Source organism: Electrophorus electricus, chromosome 2, assembly GCF_013358815.1.
Source record: "Electrophorus electricus isolate fEleEle1 chromosome 2, fEleEle1.pri, whole genome shotgun sequence".
In the NCBI taxonomy this organism is placed as follows: domain Eukaryota; kingdom Metazoa; phylum Chordata; class Actinopteri; order Gymnotiformes; family Gymnotidae; genus Electrophorus; species Electrophorus electricus.
This window is the reverse complement of record NC_049536.1, coordinates 354,949-372,448: the sequence shown is the minus strand read 5'-3', so window position 1 is coordinate 372,448 and position 17,500 is coordinate 354,949. Positions and strand designations below refer to the sequence as shown.

The 17,500-nt window shown below is 46.5% G+C and overlaps 4 protein-coding genes across 7 annotated transcripts in view; 2 read left to right on the top strand and 2 right to left on the bottom strand.

Moving 5' to 3' along the window:
* slc6a18 (solute carrier family 6 member 18) overlaps positions 1-986 on the top strand; it is a 10,782-nt gene extending 9,796 nt beyond the window's left edge. Inside the window, exons 11-12 of the mRNA XM_027030971.2 lie at positions 218-380; positions 670-986. Of these exons, the coding sequence (XP_026886772.1) occupies positions 218-380; positions 670-882 (376 nt within the window). The 3' untranslated portion in view covers positions 883-986. The remainder of the gene's footprint in view (positions 1-217; positions 381-669) is intronic.
* A 173-nt stretch (positions 987-1,159) lies between these two features.
* Positions 1,160-10,482, bottom strand: tert (telomerase reverse transcriptase). 4 transcript variants are annotated; one of them, XM_027030976.2, is made up of 16 exons: positions 10,173-10,482; positions 7,101-8,313; positions 6,759-6,945; positions 6,511-6,664; positions 6,046-6,213; positions 5,265-5,426; positions 4,904-4,993; positions 4,708-4,790; positions 4,354-4,470; positions 4,056-4,127; positions 3,579-3,764; positions 3,071-3,197; positions 2,923-2,984; positions 2,513-2,637; positions 2,224-2,346; positions 1,160-2,001 (listed from the first exon to the last, which is right to left on the bottom strand). In XM_027030976.2, exons 1-16 carry the CDS (start codon positions 10,386-10,388, stop codon positions 1,898-1,900), a joined length of 3,189 nt encoding a protein of 1,062 aa, XP_026886777.2. In that variant the 5' UTR covers positions 10,389-10,482; the 3' UTR covers positions 1,160-1,897. The 4 variants fall into 4 exon arrangements, 3 of the variants coding, with proteins under 3 accessions (XP_026886777.2, XP_026886778.2, XP_026886779.2); XM_027030977.2 differs by having other exon boundaries at positions 3,633-3,764; XM_027030978.2 differs by lacking the exon at positions 4,056-4,127.
* Positions 10,483-10,747: 265 nt separating this feature from the next.
* Positions 10,748-14,635, bottom strand: nup42 (nucleoporin 42). The gene is made up of 7 exons (XM_027030972.2): positions 14,402-14,635; positions 13,586-13,802; positions 13,135-13,223; positions 12,589-12,665; positions 11,932-12,018; positions 11,718-11,817; positions 10,748-11,462 (listed from the first exon to the last, which is right to left on the bottom strand). The coding sequence occupies exons 1-7, from the start codon at positions 14,535-14,537 to the stop codon at positions 10,987-10,989; spliced, it is 1,182 nt and encodes a 393-aa protein (XP_026886773.2). The 5' UTR covers positions 14,538-14,635; the 3' UTR covers positions 10,748-10,986.
* Positions 14,636-15,692: 1,057 nt separating this feature from the next.
* Positions 15,693-17,500, top strand: part of LOC113590695 (lanosterol 14-alpha demethylase) — a 14,438-nt gene continuing 12,630 nt past the window's right edge. The window contains exons 1-2 of the mRNA XM_035523840.1: positions 15,693-17,090; positions 17,233-17,331. Of these exons, the coding sequence (XP_035379733.1) occupies positions 16,932-17,090; positions 17,233-17,331 (258 nt within the window). The 5' untranslated portion in view covers positions 15,693-16,931. The remainder of the gene's footprint in view (positions 17,091-17,232; positions 17,332-17,500) is intronic.

The following is a 17,500-nucleotide window of genomic DNA, read 5'->3' as shown; positions in this document are numbered from 1 at the left end:
GCTGAATATAACACACTGTATTACTGTGGGGATTAAAGAATCTGCCCCAGGTCTGTCGTGCTGAGTCTCTCTCCATGGGGCAGGAAACATTCTAGTGCCTCAGCTCACTGAGCTGACGTGTGCCAGGACTGGCCAGTGAGGCGTGCGTGCTCACGGCTGGTACTGAACGCATGCTGTGAAGATCACAAGCTCCCTCTGCTGGCCGTCTGCCCGGCAGATTCAGCGAGGATATCGAGTTCATGACGGGCCACCGGCCGGGTCTGTTCTGGCATCTGTGCTGGATGGGGGTCAGTCCCCTCATGCTGCTGGTGGTGCTGGTGGCCTATGTCGTCGTCCAGGTACAGGTCCAGCCTCAGTACCCCACCTGGAACCCCAGCTACGTAAGTGCACTGGCATGACTTCCTGTGTGCGCGGCTGATCTAAAGTCAGCTCATATCCTCACTCAGAGGTGCAGGTATAAATGGTAGTATAAACTTTTACACCCACTTGCTTCTGAAAAGTAATTTGAACTGCTTTCTGTGGTGCACTGTTGGAGCTTCAACTAACAGGACTTTATATAATGTAACCTGCTGTAATGTCCTTTCATTGGAACTTTTATTTAAAAAAAAGAGGCATGACAAACATATTTTCTCATCACTCCTGTGTGTGTGTGTGTGTGTGTGTGTGTAGACCCTGTTTCCTGAAGCGGAGGTGAAGCCGTACCCTGACTGGGTGTTTGCCATCTGTGTGATGCTCTCTGCAGTGCCCGTTGTGCCCATCCCCCTGGTGGCACTCTACCACCTCATCAGGCGTCTCACCCACCCAGAGCAGCACACGCGGGACGAGCCCCATGTCTCCAACCCCTACGACAACAAGGCTTTCAGCTCTGAGCCCCAGTTGTGAGGAGGACACTAGGACTGTACGGGGCAGAGGACACCGTACTGCTACATGTGGAAAATTAGTTGCCTGCTCAGCAACCACACGGGACTGACATTATTTTTATCAGGGGCTGTAAAAGCCCTGATGGGGTTAGAACATTATAATCATTATAAGTTAATTCGATGGTCCATAGTCCAACTCACAGCTCCTCCCTCTTACCAAATGTAGTGTGACCAGCATGGCAGAAATGCTACATAAAACTTTTTATAAACAATGCAGTCACACACACCATCATGTGATGTAGATTTTACACGTAGATTTTATAAGTGAAAGTGTTCAACATCCAGCCAACCTCTGCTCAGTGGTCTCAGAGATCAGAATGAGAGTGACAGCACAGAGGTCACAACAGGTCATTATTGATATGACTGACAGATCAATAGTAATATGACTGAGAGCTGTTAGTGATAGGAGAGAGCTCATTATTAATATGTAATGGATCATTTTCATCTTTGCCTGGACGCAGTACTGATGACAATGAACCCAGGAGGGACGGTGAACATGTTAAATTTCTGATTAAAAACAGAACTTTCAAGTTTCATGCTTAACCCTTTATGTTGAAAACATTGGAAAACATCAAAATGCTTTTAGAGAACATGATGAAGTTATATGTTTTTAACCAGTTATGGGTTATATACAATGAGAACATCACCTACAACTTTCTGTCTCACCCTATATCAAACAAAACCCTTAACGAGGGTCATTTGCTTTTGGTAGAGAAGGCAATACATTAAAATGTTCAGTTGATGTATTTGGATCATGTGACAGCTAGATGTCTACACTTTAATGAGGAGGATTTTGAGAAACTCTCACTGCTGGGGTTTATGTTGAAGCAGTGGGTGTCTCCTGCCACAACACACCCGGTGCACTATTACACAAATCTACACTCAACACTGTTCAAGATATGAGGTGAAGAACAAGACAGGGCAGATGAGAGTCTGGCAAAGACATTCCAAGCAGCGGTTTCTGACTGGACTTTCCTTTATGTTCGGATAGTCCTGAAATCAATGGGGAAAGTGGGCGTGGCTGCCTGGAGGACCCGCCCCAACCTGATGCCACGGAGCATGCTCAGTAGGTGTCTCCTCCCTGCCACAGAGAAGAGGCACAGCAATATTAAACACATATGGTTAAAACAAGTCACTCAACTAAATCAGGACACACACAGTCATGGGTGAAAACTCTGGCATATAAAACTAACTGTAATGTGTTCTGACTTAAACCTAAAGTGAAATTATGTATCCTTTATGTTTCATTAGAGCCCAGGTAGTGAGAGGTTGTGCCCCATGTTGCTCCTGGACTGTCACTCACGTTTGTGTAGGTGGGGCAGCAGGCAGCGGTAGGCGGGATGGTGGCGATTCAGAACCGCCTGGAAGGCAAAACAGCAGAGGAGCTCCACCCCTTCATACTGCAATACACCATCACCATTCACAGCTAGAGAGAGAGTGTTTGTATTTAAAATATGAGAATTATGAATACATTCAGTAGTAGAGTTCCTGTTTGTAAGAATATGCTTGTTATGGTCAACATATGTTATGTGCGTGTGTCTCTTTCCTGGGTTGCTGTGTGTAAACCTTGTGTGTGTGTGTGTGTGTCTTGCCTGGGTTGCTGTGTGTAAACCTCCTGTGTGTACTTTTGGCCATACTCCAGATCATACGTAGGAAGAAGCTTGGGTTTGTCCTCACACCCTGGCCCAGCGGCAAACTCCTCACACACACATGAAACCTGAACATACACACACCACCACCATCTCTCTCCACTACAATACACTCTCAGGACTAAAGCAGTCCAAGCAAAAAAACTGTATCATAATTCTGACAGCACAACTTTACAGTACGACAGACTCACATGATTGAGTGATGATTTTGACCAAATATGAGCTACTTTTGACAGGCTTCTGCGTGTTGGAGAGAAGTAAGTCATACTGCCCCTTAGTGTCAGGTTCTGGGACATACTCAGACCTTGCCTGGTGCTACCTAAGCAGGATTCACCAAGAGGTTTGACTCGCACCTTAAGGCCTGCAAGAGGAGGAGTTTATAGATGTTCTTATACACCGCCTCCACAGAGTTCACCTGAGAGAGAGAGAAATGAAAGAAAACCTGATCCTCAGTGTGTTTGCACACGTGTGTGCGCGCGCGTGTGTGTGTGTGTGTCTTACACGCAGATCTAGAAAGATGATGTCACATTTCAGCCTGAGGACCATCAGCAGCTTCTGTCTCATGAACATGGCTGCAGAGTGGGCAGAGCCTAGTGTCAGGCTGTATCGCAGTGATAGGCCAGCATACCTGAGGACCGGGAACACAGACCAATGACAGCAAACTGATACCTGCTTCAGTCAGGAGTGTTTTTAACTGGACTTATTCCACAGACTAATACATTAGAAACACAAAACACAATACTAAATCCAAACCATCACTCATAATAAAAGACACCACAAGGCCACTATGCCATTCTCTCTCCACACTGTTGTTTCCTGCTGCAGAGGGGGAACAGTCCTGACCTCAGGTCAGTCCATGAACTCAGGCCATATAACAGCACCAGAGAGTAAGGGCAGGTTAACGAGGGCAGGTTAAGGCGTCCTCCTCCCACACCCAACCAGGTCAAACAGATGTGCAGCTCTTACACCTCCCTCTCCTCTACACTATCCTCCCCTCCCACGTCTCTACCCAGAGTAATCGTTGTAGACGTCCAGCGTGCATGTGTCAATCATCAGCCCACACCAGGGGAAGAGGCAGTGAGGAGGCAGCTCCGTGACCTCAGTGAAGGGAAGGTCTTCACACACGGGGAAGTTCACAGCCACCTTCTGAGGGTTGATCTCACAGCCGTAATCAGGAACTCCAGCTAGCAAGGTCCTGTGACACAGATGACCGGACAGAATGAGGTCCTGACACAGAGAAACATAGATAACGGCAGTGTAGACAGAGAGAGAAACACTCAGCGAGAGAGAGATAGTGAGAGAGACAAAGTGTGACAGACAGTGAGAGAAACAATCACACTTTCCATCTCCCTACAGCTCCTTATAGAAAGTTACACACCCCCACAGAAAGAGTTACAAACCCCAATAAGGGGTTGCATCTAACATTGTACGATGTATTTAACAATGAACATAATCTTAGTGGAAGACGCATTTAACACAGTCATACTTTAGAAAGTGCACAGCTTTACTGAGTTTGGGAGTGATGAGCAGGAAATCATCTACCAGCCGCATCAAACACCTACAGAAAAGAGAGAGTCCACACGCGTGCACACACACACACACACACACTTTACAATACACCAGTACACTACTAAAATGGTTAGAAGAAGAGTGGTGAATTATGGACAGTAGATCATGGGCCAGTGAGAACAGCTAAGGTAGAAAACACAATGTGCAGGTATTAGAAGAGCAGACTCACCTGCGTTCTGTGAGGTAAAGAACAGTGGGGTAAGGAACAGACTCACCCTCCACTGTCTGTGATGTCCTTCAGCAGAGAGTTTTCCATGTGGCCATAGCACAAGTTACACAGCATGGTGGAGACGGCAGAGCCCTGAGGAACCCCGCACACCTGCCGGAACCATCTAGAACGAACACACACACACAGTCAATCACAGAGCCCTACACAGAGTCAGACACATATAGACACAGACACATACACACAGACAGAGACACACTCACACTCTAAAAAACCCAGTCTGAGATGTCACAGAGGCCAACAGCTGTCAGGTAATAGAGCATAAGAGGGAATTGAATTGTGCAGTGGGCGGAGCCTTAGAGCATGACAGGATAGGCGGTGGGTGGAGCAGTAGCAGACGTACCTCTGATCGTACTGAATGACATAGCTGTTGAGCATGTGCTTGAAGAACTGCATGACGTCGGCAGCCCTCACCTCCAGAGTGTACTGTAACATAGACCAGAGTGTACTGTAACACAACAATGTCCTGGAACACAACATCACAGTGTACTGTACACCAGACAGACAGGTGTGATGGCCAATCGTGATTGATCACTGACCTTCTCCACTAGAATGGCATCGTGTATCTGACCCCTGACCTGCTGCTGCAGAGCAAAGCCCTTCATGTTCAACGGCTCACACGCCTCGGCCTGGTCTCACACACGCACGCACACCCGTGCACACACACATGCACACACCAGATCCCCTAATGAACCATGTTCTGAATTCAGTAATAGATTTACATACCATTCCATTAAATATTGCGTGTGTCTTGCAGTATCAGAGTCCAGAAAAGGTAACACATAATAAGATATTATTTATTTATGAGTGGAGTTTGAAGTTCTCCCATAAACTGATGCAACACCAGCCTCCACAGTAAGAGTCAGAGCAGTACTGGTCTCAGGTCAGAGAGAGTGTCACCTTGGTGCAGAAGTGTTTCCTGAGGTTGTGTGTGGAGTCTCTCCACACTTTAGCGTAGTGTCGGAGAGAGAAGCAGTCGTCCTGAACAGGACCCAACACCTCCTGCACCACCTCCAACAGCTTCGCATGAGGAAGACTGTCATACGCGCCACTAATGTCTACCTGCACACGTGACAGAGAGAGAGAGTGAGTGTGAGTATAGAGTATGTGAACAGTGTAGAGTCAAAGTGGAGTGATTGAGTTTTTGTAACACTGGTGTTTACCAGTGTCTTTGTCAGAGTATGTGAGCGGTACGTGAGTGTGTCATATTAGCAATGTACGTGAGTGTGTTATATATTGGCAGAGTACATGAGTGTGTGTAATATTAGCAGTGGGCAGTGGTGTCTCAGTGGTTAAGGTACTTGACTAGTAATCAGAAGGTTGTTGGTTCCCACCACTGCCAAGTTTCCACTGTTGGGCCCGCGAGCAAGACCCTTGACCCTTAACCCTCAATTACTCAAGTTGTACTCAGTCATAATTGTAAGCCGCTTTGGATAAAAAGCGTCAGCTAAATACCAAAAATGTAAATGTGTGTGTGTGTTATATTAGTAGAGTATATGTGTGTGTTCTATTAACCTCCCCAACCACTGTTTAGGAATTTCACTTTATCTGTACACAAACACTTTGTTTGTGTTGGGGTGTGTGCATGTGTTGAAGTGTGTGACAGTCTAGACCTTGACAAAGTACAGGGGTTGGGGAGTGTGTTTGTGTTGGGGTGTGTGTGTGGAGAGACAGTCCAGACCTTGACGAAGTACAGGGGTTGGGGAGTGTGTTTGTGTTGGGGTGTGATGGAGCTCAACACTCTGTGGATGTCCTGCCGTCCCCACACGGTTGAGCCCAGCAGTACAGGCTGCCTCCGCACACACACCCCCAACACGTTCTGGAGGTCCCGCACTGAGCTCTGGAACTGCTACAGAACACGAACACACACACACACACATAGCCTAAAATCTTGCTTTAAATGAATCTTTTTAATCAAATAAAACTGAATGTAACCCTAACATGATTTTCACCCACTGCCTGACTGTCCCTATCAGAGCTGTACCTGTCCCAGCTGTACTGAAAATTCAATTTGCTTTTTATATGCAAAATGTTTTGTTTTTTAGAATTTCACATATTTTGATATCAAGCACACATGCACAGACACAAACAGACAAACTCTCTCTCACAAACACAAACCCACACCACATGCAGCTGTGCTCCAGACCTGCAGGGCGGCACCTGAGCCACTCAGTCGTGTGATTGCTCGCATGCTGCTGGCTTTGGGGATGAACCGTATGCGAGATGTTACCATGGTTTTGGGGAGTGAAGCCACCTGTGGGGGCATCAGCTCCTCCCATTGACCCTTACACAGGTGCTCCCTGCAAAACACCAGAGGAGAAGAAAAAGAGGAGACAATAAACCAGAGGAGATGATGAACCAGAGAAGAACAGCTTGCTGGTGTGCAGGCTTCACCTGAAGGCAAGCTCCTGCAGCTTTGCCCAGACGTCTCCCCGGTAGAAGCGCAGCGTGTGCTTGTGGCCTGCGCTCTCAGTCACGTAGAACATGGACCTGACCAGACCCAGAACCACACTGTGTAGCAGCCAAAGCAGGAACTGGCCCAGTATCCACTCCCTGTATCGCTGCTCACTGGGACAGTGGCCTGGGGGAGAGAGAGAGAGAGAGAGAGAGAGAGAGAGAGAGAGAGGATAAAAGTTTCCCCTCTATAATCATGTTGAATGGATGTGCTGTGTGCTAACAGATCCATCATTCCTGAAACACACACCCACCCACCCCTGTTTCCAGGGCAGGACTCACGTTTCTTGTGCCCCAGCCAATGGCAGTCGCTGACCCTCATCCTCCACATGATATGTGCCAGCGACAGCCTCTCAAACCTGCCCAGCCGCAGGAAGTGCTTCACGCAGGACAGGAAGTGCAGCATGTTACCTTGGGAGCCCCAGAGTTCGTGCGGTACCACCTGACGCAGACACTCCCTCACAAACAGATACACCCTGTAGAAAGAGCAGTGGGAGCCCAGCAGAGAAACCATGTCCTCCTTCCCCTCGCCCCCCGAACACTTCTGACGCAGGAAGTAAGTGTAGGAGCACTTCCTGTGCTGTCGCAGGAGCTGGCTGAAGAGGGGAATCATGGAGAAAAAGCGTCTGGGGAGTCTACGTGGTTTGGCTTCAGTGCCAGACAGGTAGGCCTCACCCTGCAGGAAAACCATCCTCACAAGATCCACCCCCTGCAAGCGCTGGGCTCTGCCCACCCCTCGGCACAACTTCCTGTTGAGCAGAAAGCTCTTCATGCCTTGCCCACCGTAGAGCATGCTCAGTACCCGGACAGAGCAGTGGGAGGGGCGGGGGCAGGGCTGATTGCTCGGCTTCCAACTGAAATAACCCTCCCGTGGGGCAGGGCCAGGAGATGCTGGCTCTGCCACCTCCCTCTCCACTACATTGGTCATTTTTACATCTTCAGGACCAAGCCCACCATGTTTTATAACCTCTACATATCTCTTCTTTGCTGGTCTCCTATCGCTCTCTTCCTCTCCATCTCCTCTCTTTCGTTTTGCAGTGTTTGCTGTGTCTTTGTGATCCCTCTCTCTTCGTTTTCTGGGTGGGGCTGTGGCGCAGTTCCTGGGAGGGGCTATGGCCATGAGCCCCCGTGTTGTGTTGCAGGTGTGCAGTGTGCTAGCAGTGAGGAAAAACCCAGACCAGGTACGCACAGGCAGCAGGTCGTAGACAGGCGTGCCGCACACCTGCACCACACAGGTAGGAGGCACAGCGGTAAACACAGAACAGTCCTGCAGCAGGAACTTGGTGACATCAGTGCCGAGTCTCTGGTTGATCTTCCTCCACAGATGACTGTCGCAGATGAAGGCAGCGCTCTGAGAAACAGCTCCGTGGAACTTGAACGGGTCCGCATCTCCCTGGATGTCACAGTAATGATATCCAAACTTCAGAACGTTCCTCTTCTTCTTCCGCTTCATGTGGTTGAGCACAAAGGCCAAAACCTCAGGCAGCGTGCCGAACTGTGGGGAGACAGGAAAGAGCCGTGATTAAACCCCCTGCAAAGAAACCCTAGTGATTAAACACTCACAATTCAACCGAGCAATTAAATACCAGTGATTAAACCCCCAGTGAATAAATGGCAACAATTAAACACTCGCATTTAAATGTCAGCAATTAAAACACATTAAACACCAAAAATTAAACCCCAGCAATTATACACCAGCAACTAAGAGTAAATTAAAGCTGTAAATCAAGTGTAGCTGTGAAGGAGTTATCAGAATTAGCTGAAAGGGTGGGTCAGTGTCTGTGTTTGAGGAGAGAATAAAGATTTAGCACAAATAAAGATATTAGCATGCGTGCTCAGAGCTGGAGAGGTAGTGGGTTCTTACAGGATATGATGGAATAAGCAGGATATGATGGAATGGGCCCAGTGTGAAACCACAGTGGATATCTGACATCTCATTAATTACAAAAGACTCTTAAATCAGCTTTTTTAAAAAATCACATTTGTTTCTGAATTCACAGCTGGCCTCATTATGACAAGCAGTAGGCTACTGGTTACTGGCCCAGCCGCCAGGATGTCACTGGTTACTGTGGTTGTCTGACTGAAAGTTCATCTAGATGATGTGAAGTCCAGTACCTTCACCACTGATGCTAATAAACTGAATGTCAACGACTACTGACTACCACACCAGTGATGATCAACACACTCACTTGGAGCAGGACGTAGTACATTTGTAGTATGTATATGATTGCAGTAACAAATCAATATTTACTTCCTTAAATTAAGCAAAAGGACCTAATCAACCCATAGTTACATTCCCAAAGGCAGGGAAGATGATATGGCTGCTGCAGTACCAAACAACTGTGGTCTGCTCACCAGTCCCAAGTTCACTACTGGCATGACTGACACGAGTGGAGCTGTGGTACACCCACTACCCAAACACCAAGGGTTGTGTCCAGGTCATTTGCTGGGTGGTAATATCTGAAACCTCTAAGCAGGCTCATATGGAGAGAAGTGTGTGATTTCTTAAACATATAGGTTAATAAACGCTAAACCTGAAAGCAACACTTTTTAAGATGAAGTTGTACCTTAGTTTATTTGATATCCATTTGTATATTAGAGTATATAGGCTTATGCAAGCCTGTAGCATGGTCACCCAACTACGGACCTCGATAGAGCAAAAAATACAATTTAAAAGTAAATACAAATGGATTTTTAAAAATACTCAAACATGTTAGCATAGTCTGCTGTGTGAAGTCTGGACAGTATTTCATAGTAGTAGCCTGCTTGGCTAATGTTTTCACACAACAGTAGGCCTACGAAACTTTTATCTTATCGTACTTTATACCGTAGAGGATAAAATACGTAGCTCTAATGTTCTTACGGTTTATTATTCATTCAGAAATGCGTGATTAACATTAATATGAAAGCTGCACACTTCCCTTACCGTAAACTCAGATAATAGGGCTAATCCAGTAATGGCCAACCGGTTCAAACAGAATCCCGGTAAATACAGCAGTTTGAGTGTCTAATGATTACAGCTCTAAGGGTTTCACCCACACACAGATCTACAGGCTTGTACATATGCACACTTCAGGAAAGCAGAGGGGTACTTAAGAAGAGAGTTACTGCTCTGAAGACGAACTACCACGCTGTTCGCTGGTGCCGTTACCAGCACCGGACCGGCGACACGTCCACAGAAAGTCTGGGACTTTGCACTTGCTTTAAAAGCGTAAGGCACGATACTCTGGTGAACACTGTAAAACCCGCACGTCTACGGCTCAACTCTCCAGACCCATGTTACCCCTCAGACACTAAATAAGCACACTGATAAACAGGTGCACATGCCACGTGCTTCAGCGCGAGCCTGCCTACCTGCACGCAGCTCGGGCTTTGCGGGACAGCGCGCTCCGTGCACACGAGCACTCCGCGGATCAGACACTTGAAGCGGCTCGTGTCGGAGTCCTCCACCAGCACGGGCCTCCTTCCCTCTGCAAAGACCACGCACTCTGAAAACTCTTCCAACGTCTGCACGTGGGGATACAGACATCTGAGGATCCCAAGCACGCGGGTTAAATTGTTTTCCGACATTTCCCCCACCCTCGCCACGCGCACAAGTACGCCGACGTTTCCGTTGGGCTCGCGCAGCAGCTACCTTTTCTCGAGGTGACACCTCGGCGGGTGTCTCATTGCAGACAAACGCCCGGATGTTAAGGACCTTCGTAATCTGACACGCGCTTGGGTGACTTAAAGGTACCGCGCTCGAGACTCCGCTGCAGTGAGCTCCTGCTACCAGCAGCACCTGCCTAGAGGTGCATGAACGCGACCAGAACGAATAATCAGAGAAAATATAAAGTCAGTAAAACATTTCTACTCATGTCTTTAACCTGTGCTGGACGACTCCGCCACAAAATGTGAAAGACTTTTAACATGCTCTAAACAAGCCAAAATTAATGCACATAAATAAACAAGTTTATTTAAATTAATTTGATTCTCTACAGAACTAAATTATCAAGTTATTAAAAACACTGAAGTAGTCATTTATCCAAACATTTATTAACCCACAGCTCTAAACATCCAAGATGTCCAAAGTGCCTACGTATGCTGCAGGCTGTGATCCACAGACCTTCAGCACTTCCAGGAAACGACAGTTCAAAGATGCGCAAATGTCCTTCCGCACGTGTCCAGCTCAGACTGTCAGTAGCTCTGCGGGTGGGGGTCGAAGGGGGATTTGTCCCAGGGTGAAACGCGCAGCTGTGAACTCCTTCAGCTCATTCGCGGTAAGCTCACTCTGAGGGGTGTAGAGTTCTGAAGCCCCTCCAATGAACCCACTACTGCTGCCAGTCACCAGGCCAAAGACACCGCCCCCTGCTGGAGTGGAGGACCCGAAGCCACTCCCCAACCCTGCTGCGGAGGCAGACGGCGTGGAGGAGGAGGAGAAGCTGAAGCCGGCGACCGAGCCAGACACAGCAGCAGACGTCTTAGCAGCCGCAGGAGCAGTGAAGGAAAAAGCAGAGGCAGATGGGGTCGCAGGTGTCGCGGCAGAACCGAACACTCCCACTGATCCGAATCCAGACGGGCCGGGCCGGGCGCCGCTTGAGCCGAATCCTGTAGTGGCCGAGGAGAAACAAAAAGTAGCACTGCTCTGCAGACTTGAGCCGAACCCTGAAAAACACAATTCAGTAACACCCATAAACACAATGCAAATCTTCACTGCATTCATCCGCTGGGTTTGAGAAGGGATGAATGTGGACCTCGTCCACACAAACACTGAAGCCTGCCCTGGTCTGACCTGGACCCTCAAACACACACAACCAGCTTTCCTTTGCCATGTGCCTTCAGCCATTTCTCATTTCTGAGTAGTTCTACAATAGATCTCTGTAAAGTTCAGCACTTACACACATTGTTCATACAGCTCACCTCCAGCTTGAAAGCCAGATGAAGATGACAAACTAAACCCTGATGATGATGAACTGAACAGCCCTCCACCTGATGGTCTCGGATTGCTCAATTCTGCTGTCTAAAAATGAAAAAAGCGATGCACACAGTCAAACTACAGTTGAACCTGGATAGGCAAACAGAAGCTGTGTAAGCATGTGGGTCCTCCCAGGCAACAGGGTGCAGCAGTTCTCACCATGGCCACACGTGTGGAGGGGTTCATGATCCTGAGCTCCTGGACTCTGTCTCTCCACTGGTTGGCCAGCTGCTGAACAGAGTTAATCTGAAACAACAACAACATTATGAAAGCACTCTCCTATGTAATGACAGACAATACATCTACTGTCCATGTCATCCTGACAGGCAGAGTAGACTCATACACAACTGACTGTAGCCCACAGACACCAGAAGCATTATTTTAAATAGTGATAATTTAGAATGACCTCGGCTAGCCTTACAATGAGGGCGTGTCACTGGAACACAGTAGATAAACATTACACTTGTATACAAGGCCGCACAGGATGACAATTCTGCACACAGTTGAAATTAAAAACTGTTCTGCACAAAGATAAATGCCAGAGACAGCAAAGTGACGTTTTAAACCCTCCTAACGTCAGAGTAGAGATGGCACAGTGAGGTTTTGCACCATCCAGAGGTTTGATAGTAAATCTGTGTAAATCTGTTCCAATGTTTTCTGAAATGTGGAGAACATGGCTGGAATTGAAGGACTGAGGTGTGAAAACCACATAGAATTTTTAAATATTTGGGGAAAAAAAAATAAAGATTTCAAAAAAGGGCCCTACATGTGCGACAGAGGAAAGTGTAGTTTTAATGGGCTTTAAAGTTTGCTTACGTAGGACTCAACATCTCCAGAAGATCTTCTGGTGTAGTACTCCAGTCTCAGCTCTTCAGGCGAGAGCTCCACAAACCCTGCACACACATGCAGCAACAAGCATGTTTACATGATGCAGTATTTCAGTACATCGTTTACATGATGCGGTATTCCAGAACATCGATTACACGTCACATTTACATGACGCGGTATTCCATAAAATCATTTACAAGTCACATTTACATGACACGGTATTTCAGAACATCATTTACACGACGCGGTATTCCAGAACATCGTTTACATGTCACGTTTACATGGCACAGTATTTCAGTACATCGTTTACACATCAGTTTGATATGTTTGTATCACGCAGCCAGAAGAGCACAACCCTGTCTAAGCCCTTGACTGGCAGTCCCACACTATCATTAGGGCGGTGGTGAATCACACCTAGTATAAATGCACTCATGAATTTCAAGTGATCTAACCGACAACTGTGCAGAGATGTGAAAGACTGAGCGTTAAACACAGATATAGTTGAGCTCTTTGAGATGCCAGTGGTACACCCACCTGAGATGGGGGCCTTGAGGATGGAGTAGGTGGAAAATGGCCACTGGCCAGAGCTCTGCCACACTTCCATGTCCTTCTGGATGGCTTCCCTGTGAAATAGAAACAAGTTCATCTGTGGCACAACCCACCACACACACCGAAGACGTGATTCAGGCCTGTCTTCTCATGCCTACACCAATCTGCCATATTTATGGCAGCAAAACTGAAGGAATGGCAATCTCAGTGTGAAAGGAAAGGCAGTCAATACACACTCTGGGGGACTCATGAATCTGACTGCATTTATAACCAGTTCATTTCAGAGGCATGGCAGAGACCAGTTATGTTTAAAACTATCAGACACATCTACACAGGTGAACACCACTACAGCTGAACAGCTCAGAGCGAGAGCTTTTTGGTACAGTTGTCAGGTGCATGTAGGGTTGGGTTCAGCATACACCGCATCACCACTCACAGGTGCTTCTCGTTTTCGTCTCCTGAGCCTGCTCCGCCATCGAAGTTACTCTGAGAGTTCAGGGTTGAGAACCTGTTCTGGGAAAATCCAAAGCCTCCACCTGCACCGTTGCTGCCTCCACCCCAGTCGACCCCACCACGTGAGGGGGTGGAGGGATGGGGGCGACCCCCTCCACCAGAGCGCTGGGAGGGGTTAATCCACACCCGGTTCCCAAAGCCTGAACGAGGGGACAGAGCCATCAGCTTGTTTGCACATGAAATAAGTGAGTGCACAAAGAACACAATCTACACCAGTGTTTCATGTCTCAGTTGGTCCGTCAGACAGTTCAACAACAGCTATGCTAATGAATCGATGCAATCAGTCAGGTGTTAGACAGACAGACACACTTATAGCTTCACTTTACATATGATGGTGACAAAGGAATAAATGCAATTATACAAACATTTATGAAAGAAGAAGAGTTCTGAGTAAGAAGCAGGTCACTCAGAGACGCCTTGCAAAGTTCAGGGAAAGCTGCAGTCAGATAACTAACTAAGAACGCGTGGTACTGTAGGGTCCTATCTTCTACACTCAGTGCCGTAGAGCTGCATTTCCAGCTAACTATCAGTAGGTACATATGAGATATGAGTGCTACCTCTGGGTAAACAAATACGAGCTAGCTAGCTACTTCACATCATCGCTAAATATAATAAATGTCTGTGTATTTGGCATTACACCAACTAATAAGATTTTAACATGATTATCAGTCTTTACATGACAGTAATCCACAGTCCACACACTGCGCTAGCATTAGCGCTAACGCTAATTGGGACCCACCTCCGCGGTTAGACTGGTTAGACTGGTGTCCGGGCTGGTAGTCTCCGCCGCTGCCTCGGCCTCCCCTCGGGTGCTCATTCCAACATTTCTCTCCGTACCGACATCTTCCTTGAAGAAAAAAATGACATACAGACATTTTAACGAAAGTAATAAAACAAGAACCTAGGATAATCCCTGCGACACGATAGCTTTGAGGGTCTTCTTCTACGTCTTTTGAGGCGCTACGGAAGCACACCGCCCCCTGCGGCTGACAGACTCACAACGCACTCAACCCAATGGAAACGGAGGAAGCCCCCACTACGGAATGAAAACCTAACAGGCAACAGAGCAATGTAACCTAAACTTGAATTTAACTGCCCCACTCATACATGCAAGTTTGAGCTCGAAGTTTAAATGCAAATTCATGTACAATTTGGTGGACTTCTTCTATTTACAGAGACATTTGGGTGCTTTGTGAGTACCTTCTTAATTTAAAGAATATTTAAATTAAAATGTTTGCACTCGATGACCATGTTTGCACTCGATGACCATGAATTTCAAATGTATTTCCAAATCACCAATATATTAAAGGAGAAACAGAACTTATCCTCTTTGCAATAACATTATCACCCCATCACCGCAGTCTCAAAAACACAATGTTGACCATATAAATACCATTGTACATATCTAGCCTATGTAAATACCATTGTAAATACCTAGGCCATATAAATACCATTATAAATACCATTGTAAATACATTTAAGTACTTATAAGCATAACTATTTTCAATCTGTATCAATGATGGTACTATTGGCATTGTTTCTGAATAAATCATATTATGGTTTCCCTTTCTTCCTGCACTCCCTGGTTCCATGCTTTAGTTTCGTTTTCTCCACCCCCATCTGTTCCTCTATTCCACTCCTTGTTTTAGTTTCTGCTCTTCCCATGTTCACCTGTATCTGTTTAGTGTCTGATTGTCTTGCTTATTTAAGCCCTGTGGGTTTGTCTTAAGTTTGTTGGTTTGTTGGTTGTGGTCAGTGGAGGTTTTTGTGGTTGTTGCCGTCAGTAGCAGTTGTTGTGGTCGCGGTTGTTGTCGTCATCGGTAGCAGTTGTTGTGGTCGTGGTTATTGTCGTCGTCGGTTGTTGTGGTCGTGGTTATTGTCAGGGGAGGTTGTGGTTGTTGTCATCGTTGTCGGCAGTTGCGGTTGTTGTGGTTATGGTTGTTGTTAGGGGTGGTTGTGGTTGTGGTTGTTGTCGGCGGTTGTTGTGGTCGTGGTTGTCGTCGGCGGTTGTTGTGGTCGTCGTCGGCGACGGTCGTGGTGGTTGTTGTGGTTGTGGTTATTGTCGGCGGCGGCGGTTGATGTGGTTGTAGTCGGCGGCAGTGGTTGTCGTCAGCGGCGGTGGTCGTGGTGGTTGTTGTCGTTGGCGGTGGCGGTTGTTGTTGTCGTCGTCGGTGGTTATCGTAGTCGGCGGTGGTTGTGGTTGTTGTTATGGTGGTCCAGCTATGTGTTATATTACCCTCAGCACACCTTAGGCTCTGTTTGGTTTAACATTCGTGTTTCCTCATTTTAATAAACCGCCTCCTGCATTTTGCATTCTACCTCTCACCTTGTTCCTTTCGGAAGTGTAACACTGAATATTAAACAGTAACCAATTTATTAATAGGACCAACATCTGGTAACACACTGCATTTCTAATGAAACTTTAGTTAAATATGGGTTGTGTATAAAATAACAATGTATTAGATGCAACAATAGATTTTGATAATAAATACTTAATATGCATGTCATTTGAGGAGAGCAAGAGGGTGAAAATGGTAAGTGATGGTCAGACAGAGAAGGAGCGAATAATGGCAAGATTAAATTAGATTAGATTACATCCAGATGGAATGCCCTTTATTTGATCATATATAGGGGTGGGCCATGATAAGGGGTCTAAGCCTACCTGTACCCTACTCTAACCCATAATCCAAGAATCCTAAATGGAATGAGCTAATTATTTGCTAAATGAGATGTCATAAAATAAACTGTATTGTTTCAAGCTTTTTAAGGAGTTCATAGCCTTTCAAAATAAACCATATAAAACTGCTCGTGTTTTTTTAAATGTTACATTCAATAAGACGGTATATTAATAAGTAACCAATGGAAGAAGACTCCGCACAAATTCAGACGGTGGGGGTTTGCACGTTGGGGACCGGAGCAATGACATCAAATAAGCAGACATCAGTCCATACAGCGCGCACCAATCAGCGTGCGAACCACGCGCTCGGCACGTGGAGTCACTTGATGGACACGTAACCGCAGCCAATAGAATGCGGTGCCTGTCGGACGGGGCGGGGACGTTTCGTGTTTGTATTTACTTTTTAAAAATTTTTTTACAAGTAGCCAAATTAAGGGATTCTGGACCGACCAAAGTGAACAAAGTAGTATATTAGGTTAATTTTTAATGCCAAAAGCACAGAAGTGCTAAACAGAAGTGCTTTTTGGCATCTTGTCTCGACTGTTTAAGAAAGCATCTGTTCGTCGGGATTACGGATTAAGGTTGAGGGAAGATGAGTATTGTGGAGGTTCAGCAGATGGTCGGAAACACCGTGGGACAGATGAGCGAAAGTCTCCCAGCGCTCATTCTGGTGACAGCGGCGCTCTCACTGACTCTGGCGTACTTCTCCAAACTGGCGTTTAGGCAGCCTCGGTCACAGGGCACAGATGAAGTAAGTAAAAACGTCTCATGTTGTCACGAAGTCGCTTTTTAATTTAGTTTAGGATCTTTGCTCAGTTAACAACCTTGCACGCACCAGGTTCGAGCGAAGATCATTTTCAATACAGAACTGAACTGAGTTTCCTTTTCAACAGAAATATCCTCCACACATCCCAGCAAGTATCCCAGTACTGGGCAATGCCATTGCTTTCGGGAAAAGCCCAATCGAATTCTTGGAAAATGCATATGAAAAGGTAACAGTCTATAATATTCTATAAGGAGGTAATACTCTACATTTACATTTACGGAATTTAGCAGACGCTCTTATCCATAGCGACTTACAAAAGTGCTTTGTCATTTACTCATAGAATATATCCAAGTACAGTATAGTAAATTAGAATTAAAATACCAATGAACTAGAAT